Here is a 22,202-nt window from a genome sequence, read left to right on the forward strand (position 1 = left end):
ATAATCATTCTGGGTCAGACTCCTTTCATGGGTGCACATATGGGTGGAAGGAGGTAAGGACCTCTTCTCCTCTGCTGTGCAGCTTTCATGAGGGCCAAGAAGACTTGCAGCTGCTGTGCTCAAAAGAACACACACAAACTGCTTCCCACCTAGTCTCTTTAGGCTGGGGAGGAGGGCAGGGCCATGGCTCCATCCATTTTTCCTTACCCATTTGCCAGCAGAGCTGACTGGCTGTGCTGAAGGACTGCAGTAGCCATGTGCAATGCCTGGGGACTAAGGGAGGCAGAACACCTCCCAGTGCTCCCCAAGGCATTACAGCCCTGAACCCTCCCCATCACAGGACTATTTCAATGGAACAATTAAGCCCTTTGTGTGTAATAGAGTTTTGAAAATATTGCCCCAAATATATTGTCAGCAGTGTAAATCTGTTGTAGTTCTATGTGAATTATTGGTATTACTCCAGATTTAAACCAGTGTAACTGAGAACAGATCTTGGCCCATCATATGTAAATATTGCTCACTCTGGTTTTATAAGTGGCATAAAAGTGCTTTACTGGCTAAATAAAGAATTTTTTTAAATGAAAACCCAATCATGAAAATGCTACTTGATATCTGGGGTCTTGTAAAGATAAAGGAGACCTTTGCCATGGGGCCAGTTGCACTGTGGTGAGAATCTTTAGTTCTGTGCTCTGGGAGATGCATGAAGCAGTTGTTTTAACAGTGCCTAACTCTGATTACACACAGCATGTTTAACTTGCTCGCTTTCTTTGAGCAGGTGCTTCTGCTGTCTCAAGACTATGGCAAGCATTTGTTAGGAGTGGAGGACCTGTTACAGAAACATGCGCTAGTGGAGGCAGACATTGCTGTTCAGGCTGAAAGAGTGAGGGGGGTCAATGCATCTGCTCAGAAATTTGCCACAGATGGAGAAGGTAAGTCATGGTTTTACTTATGTATTAGGTTTGGTCCCTTAAGCTTCATTAGTTATATAATACACTTAGGGCTAAATTCACCATCAGCATAAGGGCCCAACTCCATTGATTCAAATTTGATTCACTTATGCCAGTGGTGAATTTGGCCAGTTACTGTATCAGAATTCATCATGGCACTGTATTTTGCATGGCTTTTCACACTAGTAGCTAGCAGGTGTAGCTTTGTACTTTGTCATTCATCTTGCATTACAATTTCCCATTTCACCTCTTTCTAATGGTTACAATTCAAGTTACTGGATCTGACTCTGATCTTACTCACATTAATTTAAATCAAGAGGAATTCCACTAAGTTACACTAGAGTAAAACTGGAATGAGATCAGAAACTTGCCCATTTTATGTACTGCAATTTTGCTCTTGAGTTCAGCAGTGAATTTGAATTCACTGGAAATACTCAGGATTTACATGAGTAATTTAGAATAGGGTTTGACCAGTATTTCCTTAAACACTAGTCTTTTACTGCACTTTGCTACTCTATAAGGGAGCTTGAATGGTGCATATGTAATGTTTCAGAAGAGCTTTGCAGCTAAAAATAAGTCAGGTTGCACACTAAAATATTTCTCTGTCTGAACAGGTTACAAACCATGTGATCCACAAGTTATCAGAGATCGTGTAGCTCATATGGAGTTTTGTTACCAAGAACTATGCCAGTTAGCAGCCGAACGCCAAGCTCGCTTGGAAGAATCCAGGCGTCTGTGGAAATTCTTCTGGGAAATGGCTGAAGAAGAGGGCTGGATCAGAGAAAAGGAACAGATCTTGTCATCTGATGACTATGGGAAGGACCTAACTAGCATTGTCCGTCTCTTGAGCAAGCATAAGGCATTTGAAGATGAAATGAGTGGCCGTAGTGGCAACTTTCAGCAGGCAATAAAAGAAGGTGAAGTTATGATTGCTGAGGAGCACTTTGGGTCTGAGAAAATTAGAGAGAGAATTAAGGATATGCGGGAGCAATGGGCTAACCTAGAGCAGTTATCTGCCATTAGGAAGAAACGCCTGGAGGAAGCCTCTCTTCTCCATCAGTTTCAAGCTGATGCTGATGATATTGATGCATGGATGTTGGACATCCTCAGAATTGTCTCCAGCAATGACGTTGGCCATGATGAATATTCTACTCAATCCTTGGTCAAAAAACATAAAGATGTTGCTGAAGAGATTGCAAACTATAGGCCAATCATTGACTCACTACATGAGCAAGCGAAAGCTCTGCCGCAGGAACATGCTGAATCCCCAGACGTGCAAGGCAGGTTGTCTGGAATAGAGGAAAGATACAAAGAGGTCGCTGAACTGACAAGGCTCCGTAAACAGGCTCTGCAAGATACCCTTGCTTTGTATAAGATGTTCAGTGAAGCGGATGCTTGTGAACTTTGGATTGATGAAAAGGAACAGTGGCTTAACAATATGCAGATTCCAGAGAAGCTTGAAGACCTGGAAGTGATCCAGCACAGGTGAGAATAGAATTGTGAGGAGGTCCTGCTTACCTCAGCTGCCTGTGTGCCTTACTTAAGTCTTAACTTGCCTTTGTGATCTTCTTTTCAGATTTGAAAGCTTAGAACCAGAAATGAACAATCAGGCATCCCGTGTTGCAGTGGTAAACCAGATTGCTAGACAGCTGATGCACAGTGGTCATCCAAGTGAAAAGGAGATCAAGGCTCAGCAAGACAAACTCAACACAAGGTGGGTTAATGACTGATGACATGTGGAAACTTGACATTAGAGGAGATGGTTAGCATAGTTTCTTCTGTGTTTCTATATATTTTATATATATGTTTTTGAATGTGTGGATTTTCACCTAGTGACAACTGACCTAGTTCTAGCCTGGCCCTATGGTTTAAAAAACAAACAAACTGCCTTTCTGAGGGCCTTAGTCAAAGCCCAGCATTTTTTCATTGACATCAATGGACTTTGAATTAGGCCCTTAGTACAGTAGTTATAAATCTGTGAGAATATGGAGACTTACTGTACTAAATATTCTGCTGTAAAAATAAACTGGTACAGCATATTCTACAAATCTGCTGTTTAGATTCTTAGTTTTAGTCTTCTAGTGCATTCAAGCTATGCAGAAAATCCAGAGAGTTAGAGTGTAACCTGCAGAAAATATTTGACCCTGTGAAAAGTGAAAATGTTGAGACCCAGTTCATTGCTATCTGGTGTTTTCTAGTATACACTATAGCTCACTGAGGGGGAGGGAGAGAGAAACAAACAAAAAAACCAAAAAACAAAAAGAGGTTATTTAAAAGTTCAACAGGCTTATTTCAGCAATTTTCCTTATTCAGAAATGTTGACATTAGATTTTACCATTATTGTACGTTCCCCTCAGTTTCTCTGTTTTTCTCTCCTCCCCCTTTTTAGATGGAGCCAGTTTAGAGAACTGGTAGACAGAAAGAAAGATGCTCTTATCTCTGCCCTAAGTATCCAGAATTACCATCTTGAGTGTAATGAAACCAAATCCTGGATCAGGGAAAAGACCAAAGTAATTGAATCCACACAAGATCTGGGCAATGATCTGACTGGAGTAATGGCCCTTCAGAGAAAGTTGACGGGTATGGAACGTGATTTGGTAGCTATTGAGGCTAAGCTAAGTGATCTGCAAAAAGAGGCTGAAAAATTGGAATCTGAACATCCTGATCAGGCTCAGGCCATCCTGTCGAGGCTTGCAGAAATCAGCAATGTGTGGGAAGAAATGAAAACCACTCTCAAGAACCGGGAAGAGTCCCTTGGAGAGGCAAGCAAACTACAGCAGTTTTTGCGTGACCTGGATGACTTCCAGTCCTGGCTATCCAGAACCCAGACTGCGATTGCCTCAGAAGATATGCCAAACACACTAACTGAGGCTGAAAAGCTGCTCACTCAGCATGAGAATATTAAGAACGAAATCAACAATTATGAGGAAGACTACCAGAAAATGAGGGACATGGGTGAGATGGTAACCCAAGGACAAACTGATGCACAGTACATGTTCTTACGCCAGCGCCTGCAGGCTTTGGACACTGGGTGGAATGAGCTTCACAAAATGTGGGAGAATAGGCAAAACCTCCTTTCACAGTCTCATGCCTACCAGCTATTTCTCAGAGACACTAAGCAAGCTGAAGCATTTCTTAATAACCAGGTAAATGGACAGTAATTTAGTTCCTTGCATTAATCTCAAACAAATTGACACCATTTATTGTAGTCACCTAAGTAAGGAGATCTTGTTGTGGATGAGTTGAGGATAAGTTAAGTAAAAGTTTTTCACATAAGTGATCTTTTGTGTCATGTTGATATCTATCAGTTCTTAGGAAACCCTCTGTAGTTTATGACATAGGGAAGCTCTGTCAAACAGCACTGAACACATCTAATGCTTTTTTGTCTGATGTATTTTTCTTTAAAAAAGGAATATGTTTTGGCCCACACTGAAATGCCCACCACCTTGGAAGGAGCGGAAGCTGCTATTAGAAAGCAGGAGGATTTCATGACCACAATGGATGCCAATGAGGAAAAGCTCAATGCAGTCGTAGAGACTGGCAGGAGGCTCGTTAGCGATGGGAACATTAACTCTGACAAGATCCAAGAGAAAGTGGACTCTATTGATGACAGGTAAGGTCAGCTAAGAATTTTATTGACTGTTGTGCATCAGTCTTCCCATCCTGCTCACCCACAACTTGATTTCTTTTCTAAATTTGCCTTTATCCCTTGGATTGTGGTGATTTCCTAGCATAAAACACTAGTGCCTGTTGAATTGATACTGAGATGTGGAAAACCCCAGCTACTGGGAGCAAGAATTAAGAGGAAGTATACTGGAAAGTGGGTTTGCTTCTGTTTCTCACATCAACATAAACTAGGAAGAACTCTAGTGGAATCAGCAGAGTTGCACTGTGCAAAACTGAGCTAACTGACCTGAGAATCAACCCCTGTGTGTTTTAATCCAGTTTTCTTGTAGATGGATTAAGGCAAAGGGACATATTAGAAAATCCTACTGTGGTATGTTTTCTTTGTCCTATGAAAAAATGAAGAACCAGAATGTTTCAAAAATGAGATGGGCTAATCATAATCAAATATGACCTCTATCTTCTTCTGGAGATATTTGAAATACTGAGCTAATAGTAGGATTTGGCTGTGAGAGGGTTGCTATATCATTCTATCAGAGTATTCATAGACTGTTTATATTATTCATTGAGGGAGCCTTAGAACTAGCCTTCCCTGGTTCCACAAGTCTAAAGTTCCCCTGCTATCACCTGGCTAATTTAATTAGATTAGTGTAGTCCTGTCCTTCCTCCAAAAAAGGAAGGTGGCTTCTCTGAAGTGCAAGGCAAATTGTACCTGTCCTATCCACTTGTCTTTGATCACGTTTCCCAATGTATAAAGGAGGTTCACTGACCCTTTTTGTGAAATCAAATAAGAAAACACTGGTACAATGTCTCTTTCGTCCTTATAGCTGGGACATGGCAACTATGAATTTTATACACTTCCCCTTTTCTAAATTCTGGATGTTTAATTTTGATGGGAATGACCTTAATGCCTTTGATGCACTTTTATCCTCAGATCACAATGCACAATAATAACAATTAGCTTATGTAGAACCTTTTTGCCAAATAATATTTTAGATCCTTATACCAGATATTCATCTTCCCCTAATTATATAAATCTCTTCTTTAGAGAAGCTCAGAAATAGGTTCACTCTTGGGGAGAAGAACAATTGGCTAACTGAAATACTGTAGGATAATCCATTTAGTCATTTGCCTTTCTTTTCAGTCTGGGTAAAGTGAACATCTCTAGCCTGTATGCATTCTGCCTAAGTTATGGCCCTCCAGGATTCCCTCACGTGGTTACAAGAAAGGCAGAATATTTCTGTTACCAGAGACTCCTGGAGATCTTTTGAGGACTATTCCCTTGTGCCCTACACCCTGTAATGCCTCCCATTCCAGTGATCCTTTGTCTGACCATGATGGAGTGGATATGGCTCCCTTTAGATCCCAGCATTGATGCGCCAAGTGTCAGAAAAATGGGATCACTTGAAAGTGACCCAACACTCAATTTCGTTCCAGGGCATGAGTGTGCTGACTCTGCAGTGCTCCCCACTCCTCCAATAAAGAACCTGAACTGAAATACACAGCGCAGTGGCCACTAGAACAGGCCTACCAGCATGTCCCCATTGTACAAATATCAGTGACTCTCTATGAGAGACTATCCAGCTTCTCCTAGAAGGCAATTATAATTAGGGAAGGCAATAACAGTATTTAATGGCACTGCTGCCAAGTTTACCTTTTAATGAACAGCAGTCAGCATTGATTTCACTCTGTCTGCTTAGGCCTTAACAGTTACAATTATACAGTATCTAGCAATGTAGGGCTCTTGCTTCCACACTGTTTAATTCTGGCACCTGTGTGTTAGAGGGGAAGCAGAGGATTTATGGGTGACATGGTACATTAGGTACCAGCATTACCACAGAATTTTAGAAGTTCCAGGCTTTCAACAACCCCCAAAGTCACCAACTCTCCTCAGGTGATGACAAGTTTTCATGAATACATGCTTCTCACTCATGGCTCTTCCATGTAAGAGAAGTGGAAAATAAAAACCAATATTTGGAAACACAGAACAAGGGATTTTTCTCTCCATAAAGAAGGCAGTCTCTCAAGCTTCTCAACCTACCTAGGATAGCATCTTCTGATTTGATTCTGAGTTAGATTTTGCAGTGTAAGATTTTGTTTCTTAGTCAGAAATATGATCTGATCTGTACACTGATTTTATTATACTGCTTGAAGGGCCAGCACTAAATATATTAGCATGGGGACAAAAATTCTTTCCTCCCACTTATCCCAAGTAAACAAAGCAGGTAACTCAAAACTTTCCCTCCCAATCTTCTCTGATTTGCTGTCTCCTCCCACTAAGGCAGGGAACTTGTCTTCCGGTCAGCAAGCCTTTTCTTCTGTCATCAAGCGTGGATCCAGGAACACAGTATATTCTGTTCAGCTTCTCCTTGAAGCCCATGCTATGGTAATAGGCTGCTGGAGTGTGGGGATATTCTAGACCTGACTAGAGCTTCTTACATTTTCTATGCTTCAAAGAGGTGCTCTCACAACTTAGGAGTCTTGTTGTCAAGTGACATTTGGCATCCGTGGAACTCCTCCTTTTCACCCCTACTGTTTTATGGCACCCTAGATGGCCACCTGGCCTACCCTAATTGCATGACAGGTACCTTACGTGTTCCTGCTTTGAAATCAAGACAAATCCTAGACACTTCTTTATTCCATTTTACATCAACACATTTCCTCAGTTCCAAAGCCATTTATGTGAAACACTGCAAAAACATCCAGTGTTACGCTATTAAGGAAATATGTGCAATTGCTGTTGAGTTTCTGGAGATAAGACTCAAGAACAAAGTCTAAAGTTTGAGTGTTGTGAGAATGGGATTTTAAAGGAGGCCTCTTGATTTAACAGATAATATATCTCCCAATCAAGCGCCGCCAGAGTGTACAACAAAGAACCTAAACAAACAAGTCCAAATCCATGACATTGCTCAGTGCTTGGCAAGCGTAAGAAGCTGAGTTCCTTGTAATAAACTAACTTTTGACTTTGGCTATTTTCTCTTGCGGGGAGGTAAAGGGCCTCATCTAATCTGGTTGTGTGGCTGATGATCTCCTTATTTCTGAAAATAAGTTCTAGTTTTAAAACACCGGCATGACTGACCCAGGTCACAATGGAACTGTTTTTGCCAGGTTTTATACCCATGAAAATCCTACAGGCAAAGTGGCTGAGTAACTTCTTCCAAGACTGTTATTGTCAGTTCAGGGAAGAAAGTTTCTTGGCTTTTTCAGTGGTAGAGCTGCACCTCTATGAGAAAAAAATTGAACAGCATAAGCTTTCCTGAAACAAACAGGATCATTAGAGCCAAACTAATAGATATCTCTCAGCAGGCAGTTACCTCCACATGTGCTCAACAGTCTTGCTTTAATGATGTTTCAGAGTTTTTATTCCTGCTCAGACACTGTGAAACCCACAGGTTAACAGTTATGCCATGATGACTTTATCAGTTTTTCTGAGTCATTAGGTGCCTCCATATAGAGCAAATATTAGTAACATTGTAGCATCCTTTTAGCACTCTCCTCCTGGGTGTTTTCATTCAGTTGTGTCAGTGATTAACATCTTTATCCATTCCTATTTCACATCCTTCATAGTTCCCCTACAAAAAGGAGACTAAGCCATTCAGTTATGTGTTAGTGATTAACATCTTTATCCATTCCTATTTCACATCCTTCATAGTTCCCCTACAAAAAGGAGACTAAGCTCTTGGGGTCATTTTATGGGTGTACTCTATCTAACATTATGGTCCCTGTTTTTGGTGGAGCTGCTACACAGGACTGCAATACAAGCAATATATATGAATACATTTATGAACAAATCTATTGGGCATATACACAAGCATTTTAAAGAATTGAAGGCTGAAGGAGGAATTGTTTCAAATGTGTAAATGTTGAATCCCCTTCAGAAAATGGTTTTAGCAAGTTAATAAGAGCATTTACCACCCTGAGTAGCAGTCATGTATTGACTTTTGTAAATTTAAATACCTGGTATACCACCCTCATTACCATGGTATCTGAGCAGATACCTGAAGTTCTATCCCTTCTCTCCCCTGAGTCTTGTGAATGCAGAAGGTTTTGGTTGTTCATGTTGTTACCGGCATCATTAACATAATCAGAAAACCATGGTTTACAGTTACAGGGCTAGTTGCACCTCTGTCCCCTTTCTGGTGTGTCTGAGTTCACCCCCTCAGGTCCCATGCATTTACCTATCTTGGCACAAAATGTCACAGTTTTCCCACTCTTAAGGCCCTGGGCTACAGTACTGTGTATCAACTATTCTTACCTCCAGGTGACTGAGAGTTCAGGTACCTGTGGTTCTTCTCTTCATGTGTCCGTGAGCAGTGGTATACCATGCTTAGACAAACTTCTTAAAACAAAGTATTGTTTGTTTGTCTTAGCAGCGGGAACAAAGGTTTTAGAGAAAAAAAGAATTTGAAAACAACGAATAATTTACACCGATCTATTTTACCTAAAGCCCTAGCATCCTGCGGTGATGATCTAAGCATCGGGACCTTCTCCAGACATCACCAGCAGGGGCCTGCCTCACTCTGGTTCCCCTGAACAACTCCCCTCTTCTCTTTTAAACCCTTTTGTTCTTCTTGGTTCCCAGGCTTTGGCCCTTCTAGCCAAACCAATCCTGAAGGCTCAGCAGGAGATGATTCTGGCATCGTTCCCCTAAGAATGCTCAAGTGCTTGCTAGAGGATGCTTGTTGTGGCCATTCTTTCTCCCTCCTGCCTATTTTTTCAGACAGACTATTATTGAGTTAACCCAATATATTCATACAATAAACATCTCAATAATCAAGCCAATGTGCGGTACTCATAAATTATTATGGAACAGCTCCAAATCCATGATACCATGGCAGAGGAGGATCTTGCATTTTGTCATGAAGTGAGGCAGGACTGCAGTCATGCTCTGCACTTTCAGAGGGGGGTTCCAGAGACAGGGCCATCTATTGAGAAAGGTGTGACTCCCACCCTAAATACCTAAAAAAGTGGTCAAGGCATCACTCCTGAATTCTTTGGGCTCAACTTTCTTCCTAGTTACGCCTTTGCCACACTGTTGCCTTCACTGGAATCGCACTGGTATAAATGAGAGAAGTTGGCCCTTTATCTAGATTTTTTCCCCTCCACAGCCTGTAAACCGGAGCATAAGGAGTTAATATAGCATGAGACTTTCACATATCTCTGGAATCTCACCAGATAAAGGAAGTTATTGCACCTTCCCCTTTTCAGGACCCAGGCAGCAAAGCACTGAGTGCATCCTGAAAGGTACAGAGCACCCGTAATTCTATAGGAATTGAGAGTACTCAGTATCAGGAATCACTGCAGCTGAGCCAGTTTTCAGGCAACCTAATGAGTACACCTGGTCTGTAGTAGGCTGCCTGATTGGCTACATTGCCTGATTGGTTAGAAGAGTCAGCAGACTGACTCTTAAGCCCAGCAGCTGCTTGAAACATTTGTGAATGACTGCAATAGGTCCATTTGTTCTAAGGCCTGCTCCTACTTTGTTCTAGTCTTGGCCCCGGCCCCAGCTCCAGCCCCGCTCTGCATTGCCTTGCTCCTTATAACCCAGTCCTTACCCTCAGCTTCTATTCCTGACTTTGGCTCTGGCATCTGACCTCTGATGCTGGGTCAGACCCTTGATTCAGATTCCTGACTACTGACTAGACATGACTTCTGCTTTAACCACTAGCCATGACCACCCATGTCCTCATCACTGGTACTCAGCATCTGGTCCTTGGTGTCATTGCAGAAATGAGACCCCCTTTGCAATGAGAATCCCTCCTTGAGATTTTGTTAAGTATACCCAGGTTTTTCAAACCATTCCATGTCTCCTATCCTTTGGACAGCCACTATTTACAGAATTAATGTTTTTCTCTGAATTAGTCTTTCATTCACTGTTTAATCTGAGAGTAAAACTAGATCTTCCTGATCTGCTTTTTTTCAAGTGAAAATTCAGAAGACTCTAATCCTTTCTTCATACACCAGATAATCTTAGACTATCGAGTTACCTTTGAGAATTAAACTAATAGCCTCAATTCCAAAGGTTATGCTTATGATGATGATGAGAAAAATAATTACATCATCATCTGCTTAATATTAATATATGCTTTCACCCTCAAAGTCCCTGATGTTAGTGGCTCTGTCACTCTTATTTTGTTTAACCCCAGAATCCCCTATCCTAAGATCTTCTCTGCACATTTAACTCACTTCAAGTTAATACTTTGGAAAGTCTCTTCTTAATTTTAAAATTTATTTGACTGTTGGCAACAGGTCATTTTTATTTAATAGAATCACCCTGTAAATTCATTTCCTGATTTCTTCCTTGTTTTGTTTTGACTTCTTAAAAATGCGTACCTATCCTTTCACCCTAGGAGCTTATACAATAAAACATGAACAAATCCTACACAATAAATAATGAAGTAGGAACTCTTCCTTAACTTCTGCCTGTCAGATTTAATACCATTCCCATTTACTCCACCACCTCCTTTTCAGAAGAGGAAAAAAAGAGAGGTCTCAGAAAACAAACCCAACTGAAGTGCTGTAAGACCCAGAATCAAATCTGAAATGCTTTGGGAATCAATTAAAAAAGTTATGTGGCCATTTGCAGACAGGCAGTTGCGAGTGGCAGAGAATAGGGTCTTTCTTTGAGAACCTTATTCATGGCCAGACCTGTCTACAAAATCTTTTAGACCTCCAACCCAACTCAAAGGAAGTCAACCCAGTCCTTCTGTGGGTAAATGCACTTATGAGGGGAAAGAACCCTTCTTTTCTTCTAAACCCAGCTTGCTCTTAAACCTTTTTCTTGAAGAAATGATGGTTCTGGACATACAAAGCTTCCATTTGCAAGAATATATAGGTGTAGCCACAAATATAAATTGGTTCTTAAACACAGCATTTGGGGGTTTATAGAAACCACTACAGCCTGGCTCTGTAGAAGCAGGTTTAATGGTGCTGAGTCATAGTGAAAGACACATTAAAGATCCGGAGAGTATGTGTATGCTTTGTATTAGTTAAGTAATGTGTGATTTAATCACGGCTTTTTTGGTTTTTGTCAGAATCTTACATTTTGTGTGGTTTTAAAACTAGTGAGCCAAATTCTGAACTCGGTGACACCCGACTGACTTCAGAGCTTGGCCTTGTGTTTCAAAGCTAAACTAAAGTAGGTCAAAAAATGCATAGGAAACTTAAATAAGCACATTTGGTAACAAGCCTTAATAATGCCTTCCATCTGAAAGGCAATAAAGTGAGGCTGCCAGCGCACACATCTTCATAATAGATATTCCATAGAGGCTGCAAAAAATGATAAAATCATAGTTTTCTTTAAAAGTGCCTATGTAAGTATTTCTTGGTTTTGTGTTTTAAATAGACACAGGAAGAATCGTGAGGCAGCCAGTGAGCTTCTGATGAGGTTGAAAGACAACAGGGATCTTCAGAAGTTTCTTCAGGACTGCCAGGAGGTAGGTTGTCACTTGGCTGTGATCTTTAAAGACCTCGATCCGCAGGGTTATGAGCATTGTAACTTGCATTCAGTGGGAGCTGAGGGCTCTCAGAATCTCATAGGTTCAGGCCTTAAATGCACATCCGGTATGTATCAGATACCTGAGAGTGAAGCGAATGCTGTCTGCTCTGTTATTATTTAGGGACTCCATCATGGCCTCAGTTTCCTCTCCATCATATTAAATTAGAGAGAGAAAAAAGCTGCTAAAAGCAGCACAAATTTGAAGCTATAGTTAAGTTTAGTCACAGACTCTAAAGGGGATTAGCACTGGGTTTCTGTGCTAAGAATTTTTTCACCCATGCATTGTGTGTCCTGCACGTGTAGCTTATCCACATGGCTTCTACAAGACATTAGTAAAAGGAACACAGGGTGAGAAACATGGGCTGCGTAGGAATAAATTGGATAGTTTCTAATGTGATATTTATCTGGTGGTTTGGGTTTTTGTATTGAAAAGCATTACAGCATTTCTTAAAACATTTCTGTCCACATCTCCTATTGTCAGACATGTGCCTTTTGCACTGAAGTCACTGTTTAAAGGTGGAAATAATCTTTCTCTAAACATGCAGAATTAGTTTAGTGATTATCAGGTTATTTCATGCATCACTGACAAGACACATTAAAATTAGCTGTACAAACCTGAAACCCTCAATGAGGTGGCTGGGAAACAGCTGTGCTTTACATTTTAAATTTCAGTTTATCAGCCATGTCTCTCAACCACCTAATATAGAACACAAGCCATTAAGATGGTGTTGTGCAATAGTTGAAAAGACCTGCTGATTCCATAGGAGAAATATACAAAATATCATTCATAATCTGCACAAATGATGAAAAGTTCCAGAGGGGTAGCTGTGTTAGTATGTATATGGTAAAAACTAGAGTCCTGTAGCACCTTAAAGACTAACAAACTTCTGTGGGCATAAGCTTTCGTGGGCTGCACATCTGACAAAGTGGGTTGCAGTCCACGAAAGCTTATACCCACAGAAATTTGTTAGTCTTTAAGGTGCTACAGGACTCTCGTTGTTTGCACAAATGATGTTCACTGTGGACTTGCATGAATGCAACTGCACTGCTTTCAGTGGAGTGGCATTTGCTTGTACAGCCAGGAATTTGGCTCATTAATAAGAACATAACAAATTAGCAAAAATTTTGCTGGTATTGGCAGTTCATTCCTTCCTCCTCCAGAGCACTCGTAATAACAAAGATCCATCTGGTTCTCTGGACTTTAGCCTTTGTGTGAATGTTGATGTGCTCCCCAGATTTTAAACCTACACCTGGCTGACAGGAATTTGGATTTCACATTAGTGTTAATACAAAAGCCTAAATTTAGGTCTAGTGCAGCCTGTTAGAATGTGAGTAGTGAAGGGGTACAAGGAGCCAGGCACAACTGCAAGCTTTGTGCTCTCTTGAACGCAATGACCACTCCCTCTGAGTGAACCCAGTGAAGGAATAGTACAGCATGTACACCCCTCACCCCATGCTCTCTAGTGCTCCCTGAAGGCTTTGTGTCTTCTGAAATACACTGCCTCACAGAGGTGCCCCTGAAGTGATGCTGTTGCTCCCAACAGGGGCTAAGAATGGGGTAGGAGACTTGATCTGATCTCCAGTCCTCTGCTGCAACCTTCCAATATCCCCAGTTGATCCCTTACTTACCCAGCATACTCTCTGTTACAGATGGATCCTATTCCATCACTGTCGACAGTAACCTAAGAATAGAAGAGTGAAAGTTTTTTGAATGGTCAGTTCCTTTCACAGTCCTCTCAGTCTCACGATTAGTCACCCAACTTAGCTGTGGCCCTGTGCTGAGTCCTGGCATACAGTGCTTCCTTTCTGTGCCTCAGTGGAGCACAAGAAGAAAACAGGATAATGCTCATAGGGAAAGCTTTGGCAATCTGTATATGTCTGGGAAGAGCAAGGAAAATGATCTCACTTCCTCCCTTCTGGTGCTGCCACAGTCCACATGTCTTTGCTGCCTACCTTTCTCTATATTCAGACCTGTTTTTTTCATTAGCCAGAATACAGTGTCCTTTGGCCTCCCAAGACTCAGTGGTGGAAACTGTGTTATGAGATACAGGTGCAACAAGTGGGAGAATATCTAGTTTCCAATTCCCATTGGCATTAAGGACCAAATCTTGGTTTCATTGAAGCCAGTGGCAAAACTCTCATTAATCTCAGTAGGACAAAGACTTAGCCTTAATAGAATACATACATCTTTTCTTTCCAAGGCAATATTTTTGGGAATGAACTGTTACTGAAGCATTATTGTGTCTGTCAGTACAGAAAATATTGGCTTCCAGCATCTAGCATCTATCTCTGCTTGTTTCAAGGACTAGTTTTTAATGTTGGTGCCTAAAGATTCTTGCTTGGAACTGCTTTGTAATGTCAGAAGAAGTAAACAGGGAACTGGGAGTCAGAAATCTGGGTTTTATGCCTGACTGCCACTGGCTGTATGACACTTTACTTTGATGTGCCTCAGTGTATCCCATCTGTAAAGCACTTCAGGATCCTCAGATGGGTTTAATGTTGCCATTGAGAGAAAATAAACAAATGGCAGGCAAGCACTGTAATTACTAGAGTGTAACACCTGTCTTCTTTCTGGAAAGTGAACTATACAATCACTAATTTAGAGCTATATAATAATGTAATTCTTAGTATGGGCTCTGTTAAATCTCCAGTATCTATATGTTCCCTGCCAATATGCCTGTTAGAGCTGTAACCCCTGAGTCCTATAATATCTTTGTTAAAGTGAGATTGTTTTTAGTTAGATTCAATAAAAAGATCAGATGAGGATTTTTCTGACTCTGTTTATGTTTTCTATTTTTACAGAGATTAACCATGTTCTTTAATGACCTTTTTTTAAAATGTTCATGAATTATAAATGGATTTTGTTGTCCAAGAGTTCTGACTGAGTAGTGGTGATCTGGCAAATTTTACTGATCTGCCCAGATGGTGTTTTATCTGTAGGATGGTGCATATCACAGAAGTAGTCTGGTTAGTAACAAAGCTTAGGTTTTGTTTACATATTTTCCTCTTGGGTGGTGACTCTAAAGATGCAGAATGTGCATCTTCTCATGAGCTGGTAAGTGTTTTGTGCTGTATTTCTTCATAATTAAAAAAAATATAGGTATGACTGACACTACTCAGATGTGAGTTTCAACACAGGAAAGATTTTTTTAGTGCTAGCAGTGAGCACTGTTTTTGCTATTTATCTCTACCTCTGCTATTGGGAAACAGAATTTTTTTTTTTTAAATGTACTTGTTTTTTTAGTTTTGTTATGAAAATGATTCTCGTAATTGATATATTTCAGGAAAATCAAAGCAAAAAGGAATGAACTGTATATAAAGGGGAAAGGAATTCTGGTTATGTTTGAATTACAGGAGTTAGTTTAATGAATGTTTGGAAGTGGCATTTAAAAAAAGAAAAAAATAGTCCTTGAGTATTGAAGAACCTAGTGAAAGTTAAAAGAAATAGATCTAATTAAGTATGGTATAAATGAAGTGTGTTCATATGATAAGAGCGACATAGACATAATGTGAACTTCCTACAAAATTTTTGTAAGGCTCTGCTTTGATATAGGTGTTGGGATAGAATTTCTGATTCAATGCAGATTCACTAATGTGGATCTGTGCACTTGTGCAAAGTCACATTGAAGTCAGTGGCATTTAAAAAAAGAAAAAAATAGTCCTTGAGTATTGAAGAACCTAGTGAAAGTTAAAAGAAATAGATCTAATTAAGTATGGTATAAATGAAGTGTGTTCATATGATAAGAGCGACATAGACATAATGTGAACTTCCTACAAAATTTTTGTAAGGCTCTGCTTTGATATAGGTGTTGGGATAGAATTTCTGATTCAATGCAGATTCACTAATGTGGATCTGTGCACTTGTGCAAAGTCACATTGAAGTCAGTGGAACTCCACGCAGGTGAGGGGTCCACACTGGAGTATCCTAATACAGAGTCAGGGTTCTAAGTAGGACATTACTTAGAAAATCTTTAAGACTATGTTGGTAGCACGTGGATAAGACTTCTGCCTAGGGAGAAACAGAGGAAACATACCGTAGATGTTACCAATAATTAGAACACTTTGGGAACGTTGTAGTTGACTTCTGTGGATATAAGATTGGGCCCTTTATCATTGTGCTGAGGGATGGCCTCTGTAGTAGTACCAGTAACACATTTGATAAAAATAGTCACTTGATACCCTTTGTTAAAATGTTAGAGGTGTTGAGTCTTCACAACGGGTTTGGAGAGAGGATGTAAACTGGAAGAGAAGATGACGAGGCCCTCCCCTGGAGGACATTTTGAAGGAGCCAAAATTCATCTTCTGTTCCACCCTCTCAGCCGTTTGCCTTTTGATGGACAGACCTATCTATGTGTGTGCAAGACAGGGTAGCAGCCATGCAAGTTTTCCTGCACTGCCCTGAAAATGTACGTGTGTGTGGTGTGAATAACCATAATATATAGATGCCAAACAGATTATTAAGATAAGAACAAAAATGGACTTCTGCACTGACCCAGAAGGATCCCCTCCTGAGGGGCTAGGTGAGCTCAGTATTCATACCCACTGAACTCTTGGCATCCTTACTGACACTGCCAAAGGGCAAGCCAGCCAAAAGCCAAATTTAAGCCAGACTGTATGAGTTATACAGTATTTGGGTGTTTGGTAATAGCGTAGCCAAAGGAGGCCTTGATCAATGTTGTACTTTCTAGAATTGTGTACCTGCCACAGTTTTCGCAAGTACAGTTTAAAAGAGACAAAGAGCTGTTATGATCTACTGCAAGTATTAAATACATAGGGCCAGAGCCAAAGCTCGTTGGAATCAGTGGCTGAGTCTCTCTAGGTACTTCAGTAGGCTTTGAATTAGGCCATACTGTATAATACAAATGTTGGTTATTTGTATATTGTAGATGTTGTTTTTGTTTAACAGAGATGGACCCACACCAAAATCCTGGATTCAAACAGCTCCCAGATCTGATCCAAACTTCTTGTCTCTATGTTTGGAATAGGCCAGCCTAAATCCTTGATTCTGGATATCATCAAACTTTCTACCCACCTCTGATTCCCTATTACAGACAGTTTAAAAAAATCTCAGACAGTCATATTCTTTTCCACATTTTTTCAGCTGTCGCTCTGGATCAATGAGAAGATGCTTACTGCGCAGGATATGTCTTATGATGAAGCAAGGAATCTGCACAGTAAATGGCTAAAACACCAGGCATTTATGGCAGAACTTGCATCTAACAAAGAATGGCTGGAGAAAATTGAAAAGGTAAGTAAAGAACCTTTTATAAACTTCCACTCTTTTAAAATCATGGTTGTCTTCAGAGAAATGACTGTAAAAATGGAACCTCTTTACTCAACAGATGAGACCCCTATTGTCTTTGAGTCATTTGTTCAGTTTAGTCCAAAATTTTTTTTATATTTTCTGACCAAATATAGTTATGAAAAGTAAGTCGTCCAGTTATCTATCCGTAGTTCTCTCTCAATCTGTTTCATCCTCTGTGTAATCTAATCCAATCTGTTTTATTTTTATCAATCTAATCTATTTCATATTGTCTATCAGCCGTTTGCCAGTTCAGTCCAATTGCCAAGTCCTTCTTACTTGTGATGATGTAAGGAGAAGACACACATTGATTTTCAGGTCCCAGGGTTGGAAAGTACAAAAATAATCATTTTGATTTATAAACTGTACATATTTCCTATGCAGATCATTGAAAGAAAATAACTATAGAACCTAATGGTGCCATTTTGAATGTCACTGTTTTGGCGTATAATCACACTACTAATCAGAAAACAAACCTAATGTGAGAAGTTAAAGCACAGCCTGTTTTGTGAACAATTAAGATCTCCATTGAGTTAGATCAAGTGATTTTAATGGCTTTAATGTGCTGTACTATTTTTTCTGCTTTCTTATTTGAAAGAAGGAACACTGGAACATTAAGAAATTCTCATCTTTAGCTCTGACAATGGGTTTCTGTTCACTGTAAGTTAGCATAATTGCTCATTTCCTTCCCAGTTTAGCACTCTTTGTATCCCATTAGTGGCTTTTCTGTATTTTGCAAACAGTAATCGCTTTCATTGGTGTAACTGAAGCACTGCTCTCAGCAGCAGCAGTACCTTTCCAGCGATGCTAGTGTGTTCCCATTCTCTGTCCCTGAAAAGTCAGATTGTAACAAAGGATAAAATACCTGCACCAAAGTTGTATGTTGAATCACAGTTGCAGAACATTGTATTTTTATCAGGATGTGTTTGTATTAAATGTGCAGTGTTGTGTACAGAGGTCACAATTACAAAGCTGCTTCTGTGTTGAGAGAAGTCAAATCACTCTGTTGGTGTTTTCCTTAAATAGGGCACCTGCTTCCCTATATTTTGTTGCTGTTCCCATTGGAAGGAGAACTAGCATACAAAAGAAGCTAGGGCTGCAGCACCTTAAAGCTGGTGATATTGGGGGGGAAGCCAGTGGAGGCAAGGTATAGTTAGAATCTCCTTGCTCCTAAAAGCTGCCTGGCAACACCCATCCTCTACCGCAGCATCTTGATAGCACAGTCATACTGCACTGTACTCCCTCTGCCATCATTACCCTTGATCTCCCCATCCACCCTATGAAATATTCTGCAATATCATGAAGATCTTGCACAAGTTATGGCAGTTTTGTTCTGCGATAATTTGCTCCAGCTTGTCCCACATGTTCGTGGATGAGTATGTTCCACCCCTACCAAAACTATAAATCTGGATCCCCACAGAACCCTAAATGAGAAGGGACTTTCACAGGGTCTAAATGAAGCAGTGGAGCATGGTATGCACTTTCCATCCTTCCAGGTCCTCCCAGACCTTGGGTACAGCAGCCTTGTTTCTTGTGGAAGTGGAGGGATCTTGAAGCCTTTGAGATGTAATTTTGATGGAAAAGTGTGGCTGAAGCTGCTAAAGAATAAGGAATCCTGAATTCTACTGAAGAGACTAATTTAACATACAGACTTTTAGTGCTCTTGTCTGACATGTCACTATGTTTGCTATGTGTTTTGCAGGAGGGGATGCAGCTCATTGCAGAGAAACCAGAGACTGAGACCGTAGTGAAAGAAAAGTTGACATGCCTGCATCAAATGTGGGAGGAGCTCGAATCTACTACCCAAACCAAGGCTCAGCGACTCTTTGATGCGAATAAGGCTGAGCTTTTCACCCAGAGTTGTGCTGATTTGGATAAATGGCTGAACAGCTTGGAGAGTCAGATACAGTCTGATGACTATGGAAAAGATCTGACCAGTGTTAACATCCTGTTGAAAAAACAACAGGTAAACAAACTGAACAGTGAGTTTAAAATAGACTAGACGGAAGGGCAGTTGTAAGCCTACCAAGAACAGACAAAGAACCTTTCAGTTGAGAATAAGATGTAATTTGCTCTTTCTTTCTTTCTGTTTGTCCCTTCTTCTTTTAAGAGAAAGCAGCAGCCATTAGATACCCCATCTCCACATCTCTCAGTGCAATCTGTCCTCTTCTCCTCCCTCTGCCTGCCCCTCCCCCCCACATTGATAATGTCTTCCCCCAGGGGAATTCTCCAGTAACTGACTGCCTTCCCCACCCCACCTGTGAGTGACTCCCTGAATCCCAGTAATTGCAGCAGTGGATGAAATTACAGCACCTGTTGTTAACTCTGTTTCAAAACTGTTCAGTGTAAGTTGTGAGCAGCTCGTACAAAAATAAGAACTGGGGACCAAATTCACCACTTCTGGAAGCAGACACAACTCCCTTGAATTCAGTGATGCTGAGTCTAGTAATTCAGCAATGAATCTGGTCTTAATCTGCTTCCATGCACCTCCTTCCTTAGGTCAAAACAGGAGAAAGGCACTAGCGCTGCCTACCAGGAAATGGGTCCAATTTACTACTGATGCTGTCACTGTAAAACGTGTACACATGTCACAGTTGTTGTTCATGTGGTGAATTCCTAGTTACTGTGATTCATCCTTTGTTCTTGCCCAACATTATGAAGCTAATGGCGTTTTTTAATATTACAAATTGCATATATATATATATGAGTATCCAGTTTTTTCAAGCTCTCTTGGTACTTTCCCCCCATTTAGATGCTTGAGAACCAAATGGATGTTCGTAAGAAGGAGGTAGAGGAGCTGCAAAGCCAGGCCCAGGCTTTGAGTCAGGAGGGCAAGAGTACTGATGAGGTAGATGGCAAACGCCTTATTGTACAGAAGAAATTTTTGGAGCTACTGGAACCCTTGACTGAAAGGAAGACAAATCTGCTGGCCTCCAAAGAGGTCCACCAATTCAACCGGGATGTGGAGGATGAAATTGTGAGTACAAATCACATTCCCTAAATGCTAGAAAACGCTCAGCCTCATCAAGGGGACTTGTCTGAATTTATCTCTCACTAACACATTAGACTATTGCATTTCCCAAGTCATCTCTCTCAGCCTCCGGCTCCTCACCCATTAATGTCATGGACTGCTATGTTTCATGGGGTTTTTCCTGTAATTTCTCTTTTAGCTGTGGGTTGGCGAGAGGATGCCTATTGCAACCTCTACTGATCATGGACATAACCTCCAGACTGTGCAGCTACTGATAAAGAAAAATCAGGTAAGTAGCTGTGGTTAGGGCTCTTTAGGTCCCTGTTAATTGATTGTACCCGATATCTACTAGGAAAAATGTTTGAGGAGGCTTTACTTGGAATGAGTCTGTTTGTTGTAAATGCTCAGGGCTGAATTATGGATGCTTCAGTGCATATGTGCTGCTGGCTGAGAGAACTCAGGGAGCCTTTTCCTGCAATGTACTCATTCCAGAAGCAGTCAAGGCTTGCCCACACAAACTAATGGTGTGTGTTGCTATGCCCGCTACCCTTCTCCCTTAGGTGAAAGCCCTGCCTGGCATCATCATTTTGTAAGAGTTTGTTCAGATGCTGTTTCTAATTATTATGTTGCTTTCCTATGTAGACGCTTCAGAAGGAAATCCAAGGACACCAGCCTCGTATCGATGACATTTTTGAGAGGAGCCAGAATATCATTACAGACAGTAGCCTTAATGCTGAAGCGTTTCAGCAGAGACTTGCAGACTTGCAGCAGCTGTGGAATCTCCTAATTGAGGAGACAGAGAAACGCCACAAGCGTCTGGAGGAGTCTCATAAAGCGCAGCAGTATTACTTTGATGCTGCCGAGGCTGAGGCCTGGATGAGTGAACAGGAACTCTATATGATGTCAGAAGAGAAAGCCAAGGTGAGCAGCTTCACAGTGAAACAGGTTTGGTTTTAATTGTTAGCAAAGAGTAGAAGATGATACAAATTATCAAACAATCAATTTGGAAGCACCTGGAGGATAATAAGGAATAGCCAATATGGATTTGCCAAGAATCCATCATGCCAAACCAACCTAATTTCCTTCTTTCACTGGGTTCCTGGCTTAGTAGATTGGGGAGGGGAAGCTGTAGACATGCTGTATCTTGATTTTAGTAAGGCTTTTGACATTCTCCTAAGCAAACTAGGGAAATGAGGTTGAGATGAAATTGCTATAAAATGGGTGCCCAAGTGGTTGACTGACCATACTCAAAGCATAGTTATCAATGATTCACTGTCAAATTGGAAAGATGTATCCAGTGGGATCTCACAGGGGTCAGTCCTGGGTCCAGTACTGTTCAATATTTTTATTAACAACTTGGATAATGGAGTGGAGAGTATGCTTATGAAATTTGCAGATGACTCCAAGCTGGGAGAAGTTGCTAGCACTTTGGAGGACAGGATTAGAATTTAAAATGGCCTTGACAAATTGGATAATTGGTCTGAAATCAACAAGAGGACATTGAATAAAGAAAAGTGCGAAGTACTACCCTTAGGAGGAAAAACCAAATGCACAACTACAAAATGGGGGAATGACTAGCTAAGTGGTAGTACTGCTGAAAAGGATCTTGGAGTTATAGTGGATCACTGACTGAATGAGTCAACAATGTTATGCAGTTGTGAAAAAGTCTAATATTTTGGGGGGATGTATTGACAGGAGTGTCGGATGTAAGATGTGGGAGATAATTGTCCCCCTCTACTCAGCACTGATGAGGTCTCAGCTGGGTACTGTGTCCAGTTCTAGGTGCCACACTTCAAGAAAGATGTGGACAAATTGGAGAGAGTCCAGAGAAGAGCAACAAAAGTGATGTAAGGGTTAGAA

At 40.8% G+C, this 22,202-nt stretch overlaps 1 protein-coding gene across 3 annotated transcripts in view; it reads left to right on the forward strand.

The window, feature by feature from the left end:
• Positions 1-22,202, forward strand: part of SPTBN1 (spectrin beta, non-erythrocytic 1) — a 187,995-nt gene that overhangs the window by 134,111 nt on the left and 31,682 nt on the right. For all 3 annotated transcript variants that reach the window (XM_067565154.1, XM_067565155.1, XM_067565156.1), the window contains 11 exons: positions 776-929; positions 1,562-2,432; positions 2,524-2,661; positions 3,337-4,093; positions 4,358-4,560; positions 11,917-12,007; positions 17,171-17,317; positions 19,074-19,337; positions 20,124-20,348; positions 20,542-20,631; positions 20,985-21,263. In XM_067565154.1, the coding sequence (XP_067421255.1) occupies positions 776-929; positions 1,562-2,432; positions 2,524-2,661; positions 3,337-4,093; positions 4,358-4,560; positions 11,917-12,007; positions 17,171-17,317; positions 19,074-19,337; positions 20,124-20,348; positions 20,542-20,631; positions 20,985-21,263 (3,219 nt within the window). The remainder of the gene's footprint in view (positions 1-775; positions 930-1,561; positions 2,433-2,523; positions 2,662-3,336; positions 4,094-4,357; positions 4,561-11,916; positions 12,008-17,170; positions 17,318-19,073; positions 19,338-20,123; positions 20,349-20,541; positions 20,632-20,984; positions 21,264-22,202) is intronic.

Source organism: Emydura macquarii, unplaced genomic scaffold (assembly GCF_026122565.2).
Source record: "Emydura macquarii macquarii isolate MOO-44397 ecotype Brisbane River unplaced genomic scaffold, CSIRO-AGI_Emac_v2 contig_2676, whole genome shotgun sequence".
Classification (NCBI taxonomy): domain Eukaryota; kingdom Metazoa; phylum Chordata; order Testudines; family Chelidae; genus Emydura; species Emydura macquarii.